This window comes from Capricornis sumatraensis, chromosome 7 (genome assembly GCF_032405125.1).
Source record: "Capricornis sumatraensis isolate serow.1 chromosome 7, serow.2, whole genome shotgun sequence".
In the NCBI taxonomy this organism is placed as follows: domain Eukaryota; kingdom Metazoa; phylum Chordata; class Mammalia; order Artiodactyla; family Bovidae; genus Capricornis; species Capricornis sumatraensis.
In genome coordinates, this window is record NC_091075.1 from 98,371,625 (window position 1) to 98,384,746 (window position 13,122).

At 36.5% G+C, this 13,122-nt stretch overlaps 1 protein-coding gene across 2 annotated transcripts in view; it reads right to left on the bottom strand.

The window, feature by feature from the left end:
- Positions 1–13,122, bottom strand: part of PRKG2 (protein kinase cGMP-dependent 2) — a 111,234-nt gene that overhangs the window by 55,928 nt on the left and 42,184 nt on the right. For both annotated transcript variants that reach the window (XM_068975224.1, XM_068975223.1), the window contains exons 6-8: positions 8,440–8,517; positions 6,736–6,830; positions 3,712–3,780 (exon numbers count right to left, since the gene is read on the bottom strand). In XM_068975224.1, the coding sequence (XP_068831325.1) occupies positions 3,712–3,780; positions 6,736–6,830; positions 8,440–8,517 (242 nt within the window). The remainder of the gene's footprint in view (positions 1–3,711; positions 3,781–6,735; positions 6,831–8,439; positions 8,518–13,122) is intronic.

Below are 13,122 nucleotides of genomic sequence, written 5' to 3' on the forward strand. Positions count from 1 at the left end.
AATAAAAAGTTAAAAACAAACAAAAAACCCTCAAAACAATGACTGACTTGTTACTGTAAACAAAAACAGTATATCATGAGCTTATGAATTAATAAGCATTTTAAAAATACTTTCTAAAAATGAGAGTGGAAAGGAAATAGGTTACATGATTTGATTACTGCATCAACAGGTTACATGCATTACAGATTTTTATAATTTTCTTAATCAAATTAAGCCATTTTTAAAATCAAAAATAAAATTTACCTCTTCTTTGGCCCTAGATAATACTACTTATTTTACATTCCTAAATGATTAAGTCTGAATATTTCACCTTAATGGTTCTCCAAGGCTCAGCCAACATCTTTCCCTTGACTTCCCTCCCCTCAGGGATCACAGGCTTGTTACTGGTCCCATCTAATCACCCTGTCCCCAGTTCCCCGTCTCTGGGAATTCTTACATAGGGAACTGCCCATGAGAAAAAAATAAGCCCCTTCCTCACCTAACAAACTTATCCTCTGGATTATCCTTCCAGTGCATCCTGCACTCCACACATTCTACCTTGATTCATCATTGCCAGGGTGGCGCTCTTCCCCACAAAAAACAACAGTGTCCTTCTAAAAACCATGCTTTACGCACCCCAGTAAATCTTAAGCTCTTGGGCTTAACAAAATAAAAGGAATGAAAATTACCTCAAACTATACCTAAAACTAATAAACCTTCTTATTAATGTACCAGTGCCACATACTGACTGCCTAGCCCTGAAGACCTCTATCCACATTTAACTGATCACCAACCTATACTTACATTATTAAGTATATCTTTTTTTTTTTTTTTAGATTTTTTGATGCAGGCCATTTTTAAAGTTTTTATTGAATTTGTTTCAGTACTGTTTCTGTTTTATGTTTTGGATTTGTGGCCGTGAGGCACAGGGGCTCTTAGTTCCCCAGCCAGGGATTGAACTCATACCTCCAGTAATAGAAAGTGAAGTCTAAGTCACTGGACCACTATGGAAACCTGGATATTTTTCATTCCCCATTCAAATCTACTCTCTTCTCTACCCTGCTCTGTGAACTGTCCTTTGCTGACTAGAGAAGTGAGAAACAAAACAATATTATTTCAAATTTCCAAGGGTTGAAATTTTCAAGTAAAAGTAAATACTTCTTGTATATGTCACCATTACCTTGCTATGAAACTAACTGAAGTATTGTTGTGAACAAATTTTATTTTTTAACCACAAGTGACATTGGTGTCAGAGTTCTCTAGAAAATCTCTGCAAACTGAAGCCAAGTTTAAACAGCTACAACATTCCAGTTGTAACTTTCAAATATGTATTTTTAAAAGAGATGAATTAGAAAAGAAGAAATAAAGAGCCATAGGCTTTCAGCCACTACACTGCATTGCAAGGATGGTGCCCTTTATTCAGACAACATCTGGATCATTTCCTGTATGCCAAGGACTCTGTCAAATGCTGGCACGGCAACAGCAGCGAACAAAGTAAATGCTTCTGTTCTCATGAAGGAGCTGAAGTGTGGGAAGACAGATGCTAAACAAAGCCATCACATCAAGTGGGAACCATGGTGTGAGGGCACTATGGGAAAATTATCATGGGATCTTAATCTAGCCTTGTGAGTGATAACTACAACGATCATACAATTTATCATCCCAAATGAATGCTTTTCAGAGTGAATGGGATGGCCAAAATATTAGAATAACCAGAACTGTCCCAGGAAATTCAGGATGTAGGTCAACTCAGTCATACCTGACATCCAGTTTCTTTCACACACAGAATAAATTCATGTAACTTTTAATGTCTCATTGTGTCTAACACGTCAGTACCTTGTATGTTATAAGAATCTCAACTATGCATATGTAAATTATGCATTTGAAAAGTATGTTTCCAAATAATTTATAAAATCTATAAAAACAGTCCTTTATATGGATTGTGAATACACGAGATATTGCACAAACATTTGGTTAAGTGATTACAATAAATTTTTGATCCTAGCATTTCAGAGCAATTCATAAGATCTTACCACATACACACAGCTAAAGCTCTTTAGCGCATGTATGTATTTTTAAGGAACTCATACAGAAAACAATGCAATACCATATCAATATATTTGAGAGCTGCCAGCACAGATTACCTTCATCTGAACATACTTGCACTTTCTAACCCCAGGCCTTTTTATTTTTTAAGTTTTACTTCGCCTGGAAAGACTTTTACATTTCCTCTTTGCCTAGAATTTTAAGCCCCAATTCCACACTTAAAAAATAAAGTAAAACTTTTCCCACTTCACTACACTGTGACTGCTTCTCTTTCTGAACGCATGCTGTGGGAATCTAATGGCATGGTGGAAAGACTGTTAAAAGGAAGTAGAAGACCTGGGCAGGAGCCTTTGCTCCATTTCAGATGACACTGTTGGGGAAGTTCTTGACCTGAACTCACTTTTCTTATCTGTAAGGGAAAGACTAAAGAAACTCAAAGTGATACTAAGAATTGTTATTCTATGTGTAAAGATGGATGTTAACTAGACTTACTGTAGTGATCATTTTTGCAATATATACATATATTGGATGATTATGTTGTACCCCTGAAACTAGTATAATGTTATATGTCAATTATACCTCAATTGAAATATAATTAAACAAATAAAAATTATTAGTTTTTTAGGCATGTTATGTTATTGTGGTCATCTATTATAAATAACACTTAGCTTTTAGAGATGCTACTAAAATTCATAGATGAAATCATTTTATGCTTCTGATTTGCTTGAAAATAGTATGGAGAAGATAGGAAGGAGATGGCAAAGTGGTACAGATAAGGTTTTAAATAATAATTGCTGTACTTGCGTGACACAATATCATCCTGTCTATTTTTTAATATGTTTGAAACTTTTCATAATAAAAAGATTTTATAAAATAATCCAAAGTTCTTTCCAGCTCTAAATCTCTATGATGTTATGTTCAATAAAGATTTTATTTAATTAGCAATCAATTATATACTCCTGTGACACTTGTCATTATACTATTTCATATCAGCATTTCATAACAGTATGCCCTGTTTCTTTGATTACACATGGCCTAGCTCTGGTATACTTGAATTTCCTTTTTCATATCTAGATAGTCAACAAATATTCAACTGATTAATGACAGACTGAAGGAGTCAGATTCAAATATGATTCGAAGTGAGTTAAGGACACAAACTGAGATATTCTAAAAAATAACCTCAGATACTTAGAGATTAACATTGACACACATCTCTTCCAAATTACTACAAATGTTAAATTAAAACTTCTCTGGAAATACATCTAGCTAATAAGCATTTTATATTTTGAGAGAGATAGGTTTTGTTAAATTTTTGACTGCTTAGAGCATTTTACAAATAAATTATGAAACTCTTCAGTGTGTGGTGTGTGGAAAAATCCATGAGTCCTAACAAGCTTGTTTCTCTGGAAGATGCAGAATTTAAATCAGTCTATTGCTGATATTTATGTACAAACTCTGCTCACAAAATATTTAGCCCGTCAGCATCTGCCGCTGCCACAGACAGATTCAGATCAGAAGGCCTGGTTCCTTCCCATGAATTTTAATACAATGTCCTCGCAGCTGAGGATTGGCCAGCGTTTCCAAATGGTGATGAATGGGAAGACAGATGGGCCCTTGGAGTAACAGAAGGCCGAGTCTTCAAAGGTGGCAATTGCCGGCATTCTCTAACAACATCAGTATACTCACTCTCGATCTATAACCAGGCATGCGACATCATTTTCTTCGGCGATGATGTTAGCTGATCTGACATCTTCACTGCAGACAAAAACAGGAAAAGTCAATTTTCTAGTGAGAAATTAGACATCTATTTTTTTTAGGGAATCTGCGACTGATATGAAACACCATCACTTAAACCTTCCAAAGATGATGTGTTTCTGTAACATCATAATTTACACTCCACCCCTTCCCCCCACCCCCAAAAAAAGGATTTGAAATGTGTCCTAAAAATATGACGTGCACGAGGAATCCAGAGGAGAATGAGATAAATGCACTGGGAACGTCAGGGAGTCAGTGAGCGCAACCGTGTATGGAATTTCATTCTGTGTGCCGTGCCAGCGCTACTAGAATAGCTCTCCTCTGATCAAACAGGAACTGCTGATTAACAAGCAGCCAAAATTGAAATGAACTGACCAAAGAAATTCATAAGAAAAACCTTGAGTGAGTAACTCATAATGAACCAAACAAGAAGAAAACCCAAAGAAAGTGCCATATCACCCAGTGAATTAAAGAAATATTAAAACCTTTCATTTTATAGTCTAAGATGTACCGTTTCCATGAAAATCCCTGAAATCAAAACATGTCTTACAACTGACAGTGACTCATAGTGTAATTAATAGCACTGTCTTTCTTTCTCAGGGGTGCACAATATATCAGTTGTTCCCTTAAATACAATGAGCTATGGCATATGATCTAATGATGGTAAATTTAATTACCTAATGAATACCAAGGGTCAAGCATCGGGGAAAGTATTTCTGTAGGTACCTTTATTTATACTATTTTTTTTCCTCTATTAGTCACAAACTAGAGACTCCAAGGAAAGGTACATCCATATGATACCCAGTGCTCTGAAAGCTACTGCATTTAAAGTAGCCTATAGCAGCAAGCGTATTAAGACTGCTTTTAACAACTTCACCAAAACTGGCATGTTCCCTCATCTTCCATTAGTGACAGGACAGGGGAAACTTTGACAGCCTGTATCTCATTCCAGAGAATTCCCCTATCCACATCACTAGCTTCCAGAGACATTCAGACATAACCCAGAGCCCCTCCCGAGTTTACAGGGTCCTAGCTAGAAACATTGGTGAAAACATTTCAGCTTAATGTGCTTTTGAGTTGGGAGCTGGGTAGTTTATTCTCGACTTGTATGTGATATCTATACAGATATGTATGTAGATATCTATACAGATATGATCCTGGATATGGGTCAATTATTTGATTTGTAAGTTCAAAACAAAAAAAAAAGGCATGGCATCCTTCTCACTTGTCAGTGTCATGATTTTGACTAGGAATATCCTCTACAAAAATTTATAAGTATTAGATGTTTACAAATACACATATGTTTCTTTCATAATAACCATGTAAGTGTCATAGATCTATTTTTGCACATAAAATGCTGAAGGAACTCCTGGGGCTATTTAACATCAAGTCATCGAAATACACAGAATATAAGGAATACTGAATCAGTCAGTGGCCCTAAAGAGTGACAGCATAAAAATACACAAAAATGAAAAAAATATATGTATCCAACTCTCCTTCTCATTGATTCTAGCTTTACGTTTTAAATGCTTTGGGGAGCAGAGTGTCTTTATTAAATATAAATTCCCATGTTTCTCATGGGAAAATACTATAATTGGCTGGCTGCAACAGAGAGCATAAATTATTTCAGATCCAGCATAACCAGACAGCATTTTTCCTTTCAAAGAGTTATTTTGAGTCTATGGTGTATTTCTAAAGTTCTCTGCACTTTTAGTAATTTAGACTTTAGCAATTTTGCTTGGGGGTATGAGAAAAGTTATATGCTAATGTTAAGAACAAACACATTGAAGTCTAAAATAATGATATTACATGAGTGTATTACATGAGTGTATTCATATTCTGTCATAAAAAAGCAAACAAGAAAAGGATTATTTCCCTGTTATTGAAAACAAGTTCATTACCAGCTACAAAATGGAAAACAAAAATTCAACTTGTCTTTACATTCAATTTTTAAATTGTTTACAAAATAACCATAACTTAGCTTACTAAGTTTTTAAGTAGTTTAATTTTCTTTAAAAACTAAGAGCTTTATGATTTTTAAAGAACCAAATTTATTTTCAGGTAATTTATGAAGATTTTTTCATTGCTCTGTACTTAATATAATCCTAACATGTCAATCAGCAGAACTTGTAGGCTTCACAGACAAAAATTAAAAAGGAAGAAATATGAGCAGAAACGCTACTCATTTTTATAAGTATAAAGATGAAATAAAAAGTATTTAGTAATAACATAAATTTTAAGTTTTCTTAACTAATTTCAAGCATTCATTTAAAAACATGTAATTTTTAAAAAAGTGTGTTGTTCAAAATTCTAACCTGATCTGTTATAAAGTTATCTTATGTAAGAAAAAATTTTTTTAGACTTGAGGTTGTTTTCTGAATTCCAGGAAGCACATAATGCCTCCTGAGACATTTGATTAATCTTTACAAATGTTTTTCCATAAGTTAGGTCAACAGTAAATAAACTCATATCTCAAAAGGCCAAAGGTTCAGGTAGAAATGTCAAATACACTATTTTGAGCTGTTTTTAAAACTTGCAAAATGAGCCTATAAAAATCCTTAAGAAAATATTACTTTTGACATAATGATTTAAAATCACAAAAATATGGGAAGTCATTATTTGATCATTTTTAAAGGGTAAAACAGGAATTATAAAAACACATTCTTACAGGGAAATTAAAATTTTCAATTTCTTTCTCTCTTTTAAACTAAAAATTCTAATAGAACACCAATTTTATTTTCACTAGCAAACTTAGAAGACTTCATGAATTTATTCCTCTGGAAAATTAGTACACTTATTTCCTGCTTAACAATGAAATTTTAATAAGTCAGTAAAATTGCCATTTATTTCCTGGATAGTTGGTAGCTCTATTTGACAACTCTATGTGGTTATGAAGTACACATGTAAAACAACAAAAGAATTATTTAAGTGTCATATACAAATTCATGAACTCACCTGATAAGAGCTTTTTCTCCAAAATATTCTCCTTTCTGCAGTGTTTTTATTAGCTGCGGTTGATCATGGCCTTCAGTACTTTGGGTGACTTTTACCTAAATGATGTCAGACAATATAAGAAAAGAGAGAGAGAAGAAAAAAAAAAAAAAGGAGAATCTGAACACATACCCATTCAACCAGACTCTCCTGATCTATATAAACTTGACTCAACAAGGAAAAAAGACAAGTCTTTGCTTTATTCTTGCAGTAGTTACAATCATCTAACTATAGTCATTTCATCTGGGTGGACTGAAAAATCCTGTGATTCAACACGATCAAATGACACCACCTTTTGTAAGAGGAAGCTTTCATTCAAATCTCAATGCTCAAAGTATTTTACATGAATCCAGTTATTTCTTCCTAGGGATGCTCAAGGAAAGTAATAACGGCCTTATGGGAAATTTATTTTTTCAAAAAACCAAACGGGGTTGACAAATCAATCAAGAATAAGACTGAATATCAGGAATTCTGAATCTCATGTTTCTGACTAACTTGTTGATTTCTGTGTACCCTCTAAAATTGAAAGAAAAATAAGTATATGGAGGAAAGTCCACAACTTTCCTGAGAGTCACAGTGTGATCCACAGTCCAGGAAGCCAGAGTCAGACAAAAACGTCAATATTCCTTTTCGTGGCTAGAATTATTCCAGCCCAACATGCTAAGAAGTGTTGCTTTGTGCTGGTTTGAAGTTCTGATGAACATTTATTCATTTCAAAAAGTATAAATGATAAATGCAATTTGTTTATTAACCAGAATTCTTTCAAACCATGAGGTCCCGGTTGGGGAGAAATGATGAAAAGTGGTGCAGAGTGTTCAAAAGTTTCTCAAACTATTTTGTCAATTTTTTTCCATTTCTGGGGTCTCCGTCCAAAGTTCAACCACAAAGCAGTTTACAAAGGGCAGTGTCTAACGCTCTGATGATAAACTCTTCCAGGGAAGGAAGAGTGTCAGTAAAAAGCTGACACTTCAGAGACATAGATGCTTAAAATTTTATCCTTTTCTTCAGTATTTCACCAATGCTTTTTGTCTCTGAGGAACATTGCCAAGAGTCAACCTAAGAACAACTGGCAACATGTTATCCACTCAATATCTAGGTAAAGGAATATATTGCATATATTAGTGTAAATATGTTGCATATATTAGTGCAAATTTTTCATCAGCATCTAAACCAACTTGAGCTCCTGTGTATGATTCAAGTTCTCAATCATATTGTTCTACTGCACGATGCCTGATTGTTCCGTCAGTTATCTAGTTCATTTTCTACCTGTTGTTGTCTACCTGTGGGACGGGAAAATATTACAGCCCTTGATCTAGAACCCTTGGGCCGAGAATCACACAATCGTAGCTAGAAGGGACCTTTAGAAATAATCCAGTCATTTTACATACAATGAAATGAGGTCTGAAGAAAGTCAAGTGACCTGACTAAGGTCACTAAGAAATTACTATTGCAGCAGGAACCCATGATAAGTCTCCTGTGGCCCCAAACCCAGTGCTCAGACTGCCTCCCCTTCCCCCTCCTCCCCAGGTGTCTTCTGAGCAGAAGCTCCGTTGCCTGCTCAACGTAGGCAGACGACTTAGGCTGCAATGCACAACACTGCTGCTTTTATGGCAAACATTTGAAATGCTTCTTTAGATTTACTTTAAGCAGGCTTTCATTAATATTTACCTTTCCTTTTGCTAAAATGAAGAACGTACTTCCTTCCTCGCCCTCTCTAATAATGTAATCTCCTTTGTCATAGTATTCCTATTGGGATGAAAGAAAAGGAAAAAGTTAGATGCAGCAGAGATATACAGATGAACATAAATGAGACAGAACTTATGTTTTTGAAATGAACTATCCACACCCATTTCTGCTATTTTTTGCTTACTGTAACTGTGATCTTCTTAAATATTGTAGTCAAAAGCCGTGGAAAAGTAAGAAGACTTTTGCTTGTGTACCTGAATGTATGTTTATCTTTCACATACACACACAAAATATTCACCTGGAATACTGTCAGTCATGGACACGGAAGACATAAAGAGAAATGAGGGCAAGGTAATTATCAGAGATATGCAAGTGAGCTTGACCCAAATAATCTAAATATAAACTGTTTAGAGAGTTGCAACAATCTAAAACTAAAAAGGGCAAACATTATCTTATAAATTGAAAATACTATCCCCAGTGGGTATGGCGGAATATCAGTCTCAATTCTTATTCCTTGCAGAACAATGGTTGGGAACATTATACACAATCTATATGAAAGGAGCTCTTTCATATGGATTCTCTCCAAAGATTTATATCATGAAAGGTTGACATTAGAATTTTTTACATGTAAATTCTGTTCTTCAACAAAGTTTACACTTGCGAAATCTCAAATTATCACTTATTTATTTGTTTCCCTCATATAAGTGTGTATAATCAGAGAATATTTTGGCAGGGAAAAGTAATTCATCCACCTGTCAGACCAAAAGAGTAATTCAGTCTCTTAGAAAATACAAGATGGATTAAACTGTCCACCCCTACTTTCCTTTAATTTGATATTGCCTCAGAGTCATAGAACTAAGATGGATATCTTAACTTATATAAGCAAAAATGGGTTTATTTAATTTTTGTAAAAGGCATAAAGAACAACATAATAGCTCCCTTATTTTTCTTTTAGAGTTGAAAATAAAATCCAAACAACACTACTTTTGTGTCTGCTATATTTCAGTACCTTTTTTGGTTATTTACACTAAAACAGATTTACAATTATAGAATAAGTATTACTCCTGATACTAATAAACATGCCTTTTATTTACATAGCACAGTGTACATTTTGCAAGACATTTCAACGTCTTGTGGTAGGAAGCACAGTATCTTTGGGGAAAAAGTACTTTCAAGCCATAGAAATATAGATTCAAATCTCAATTCTGCTTTGAATTTCACTTTCATCAATTCATAAAATTCAAATAACATTGACTTTCAAAGACTGAGAGAATATAAGAACATTATTTTTCTATTGCACCTGTAAGAAAGTAACCATGCACACTTAGTGGCTTGGAACAACCTCCATTTATTATCTCAGTTTCTGTGGGTCAGAGAGTTGAGGCATGGTGTGGCTCAACCTCTGTGTTTTAGGTCTCTCAAAATTGAACTCAATGTGTGTCACTAGGGCTGTGTTCCTTTCTGGAGGCTAGGAAAAAACTTGCTCTCAAGTTTAATCATCTTGTCGGCAGAATGTAGTTCATGGAGGCTATAGCACATGGTTCCATTTCCCTGTAGGCTGTGAGCTGGGGGCTGCCTCTTAGCACCCAGAGACTTCTTTCCTGTCCTTTCATGGAGCCTGCTATGTTTCAGAACCAACAGTTGCACACGGCGTTTTTCATACACCTAGAATCTCTCTGACTTCCACTTCTGCTACATCTCTCTGACTCCAGCCAGAGAAAATTCTCTGCTCATAAGGGCTCATGTAATAATATTTGACCCACCTAGACAGTCGAAGGTAATCTCCCTATTTTAAGGTCCTAAACCTTAAGTGGGCTTTCCAGGTGGCGCTAGTGGTAAAGAACCTGCCTGCCAATGCAAGAGCCATAAGAGATGCAGGTTCAGTTCCTGGGTTGGGAAGATCCCCTGGAGGAGGGCATGGTAACACACTCCAGTATTTGTGGCAGTACTCAGGGCTTCCCTGATAGCTCAGTTGGTAAAAAATCCGCCTGCAAGGCGGGAAACCCCAGTTCAATTCCTGAGTTGGTATCCACTGAAGAAGGAAAAAAGCTACCCACTCCAGTATTCTGGCCTGGAGAACTCCATGGACTGTATAGTCCATGGGGTCATAAAGGGTCGGACAGGACTGAGCGACTTTCACTTTCATTGGGGCTTCCCTTGTACCTCAGTCAGTAAAGAGTCTTCCTGCAATGCAGGAGACTTGGGTTCCATTCCTGGGTCAAGAAGATCCCTGGAGAGGGAAATGGCAATCCACTCCAGTATTCTTGCCTGGAGAATTCCATGGACAGAGGAGCCTGGTGGGCTGCAGTCCATGGGGTCACAAAGAGTCAGACACAACTGAGTGACCTTCACTTCACTTCACTTCACTAGAAACCCTAATTACATATTTAAAGTTGCTTATTCCATGTAACACAACACATTCATGTTCCAGGATTCAGGGTCTAGACACTTACTTTGGAGGGAGTCCATTTTTGCCTACCACCAGAAGTCAATTAAAGACAATAATTTTTGATGAATTAAAAGCACCTGAAACATAGCAAATGATTAATGATTGCTATGTTAAGGAGGAGGATGAGAATGGTTTGCTTAGCCGGTACTTAAATCTGACCTCAGTTTCCTATTCTGTCGAATTGAGATGGTATGATCTACCACTCCTAACAATGTGTGAGGACTAGGTGAGGCAGTCAAGTTGGTGACTGTTAATTCCTGTGAAAGAGGCTGTGAGTTGGTCATCAATGTTTTCCACAGGTAAACTGCATTCCCCAGCCTCCCTGCTATTAGCTGTGGCCACGAGATTAACTTCTAGCTGTAAGAGTCTGAACAGAAGTGCAAATCCCATTTCTATGCCAAGCCCATGATCCGCTGCTGACATGTGCCTTCATACTTGTGCCCCAGTGGCAATGGCACGGCCAGGAGAGATCTTGGGAGAGGGACCGTGTTAAAGATGGCAGAACAGCCACCAGCTCAAGTTCTGGAAGGATTCTGTAGAGCCACCCAGGACCGTTCTCCCTGGACTGCTAATGTGGGCAAGAAACAAACTTCTATTTTACTTAGAAAATAATATTTTGAGTTTTTTACATCACAGGCTGCTTACTCAACTTTCTTATTTTAGCTCTATCACAAATGTTCACTCCATTCAAGCACAATTTTACTGTTGAGATGACTGTGATCCAGGAAGGTTGAGGGACCATGATAGCTCAGCCCAGGCATCTTCATGATAGAGCTAAGGTTCAGTTCTCTTTACTGAAACTGCTGCTTTTAGGAGTGACATGTGACACACTCCTGTTTCAGTCAGTCTGCTCGTAGTCCCTACTGTTCCCTTCTCAATCCCGGCCCCTATTACCCACAAGGAACTGAAGGAATCTGGAGAGTTTCTGAATTGCTAATAGGCTGCTCCTTCAGTTACTATATAGCCTCTGGTCTGCGTGGATGTGCAGCTTTAATTTCTATCTGTCAGATAAGCTAAGAGGAAGGAGCTGGAAAGGGAACACTGAGAAAGAGCTTTGTTGTTTCCTAGGCGGAAAGATTCCTAACAGTATTTTTCCTAGTGATGGGTCTTTGTCACCCAAAACCATGGGAGGAAGATAAATAATACCTCCCTGTGTGTTGACAGTAACTTCATAGATCAGAAAAGGCTGGGGATGTAGGTCAGACCAAAAATATATAGTGGTAAGTACCGGCTATGATGCCAGACTGGCCAGTGTTTGTCAACTGGGGAGTGTAGCCAGTCTAGCCAGGGTGGTCACCAAGACCAAAAAGAGAACTGCAAACAGTGTGGTTTATTGTCCTGCGGTTACACTGTAAAGGGGTCCCTTAGAGGAGCAAGAAGCCATAGACCCTACCCTGTGAAGCAATGGTTTTCGGACATTTTTTACTTTGGCCTACAGTAATTAAATATATTTTACATGTATGCCCACATATACACATGTGAGCATGGACACACATATTTGTATAAAATAAACATATCTGAACAATACCTATGCTTACTAACTCTGATTTTTTTTAATTGTTCCTCTAAATTGATTTGATGACCTACTAATGAGTTGGTGCCCCACCGTCTAAAAAAGATGTTTTAAAAGAAGATGTCTAAAAACCCTGAGAGTAGTTATTTAGTATTATGGTAAGACAGGAAAAAAAGGAAATCAATTCCAGGGCAAACTGAGAGGTAGAGGTCAGAAGAAAACCATAAACAGCAAGAGTTAAAGATGAAAGAGTTTTTCATGTAAAGAAAATGCTCATTCTGTGATAGCAAAATGCTAGAGCCCAAGTGTCTATAAATAGAAAATACGAAACGAATTAAAATCCAAGCTGATAGAAAGCAAAGACAAAGAAGAAAGCCTATGACTGCCTCAGCTTCTTCAGTGTGTGGCTAGAAATCTTCAATACAAATACGCATTAATGATATACACAGAGGTATGATCACACACACACACACTTACCCACACATACACCCTGCATCATGTGACCGCATACCTAAGTTGATTGTTTAAAAAACTGTAAACAGAATAGCAAAACTCATCACACTATTGTAAAGTAATTATTCTCCAATTAAAATAGATAAATTAAAATACACACACTGTATTCAGTTATTTGGCTTTGTTACCAGCTGTTTTTCGCTTGGCCAAGTTATTTATCTTAGAAATTTTAAATCAAACATATCTGGAT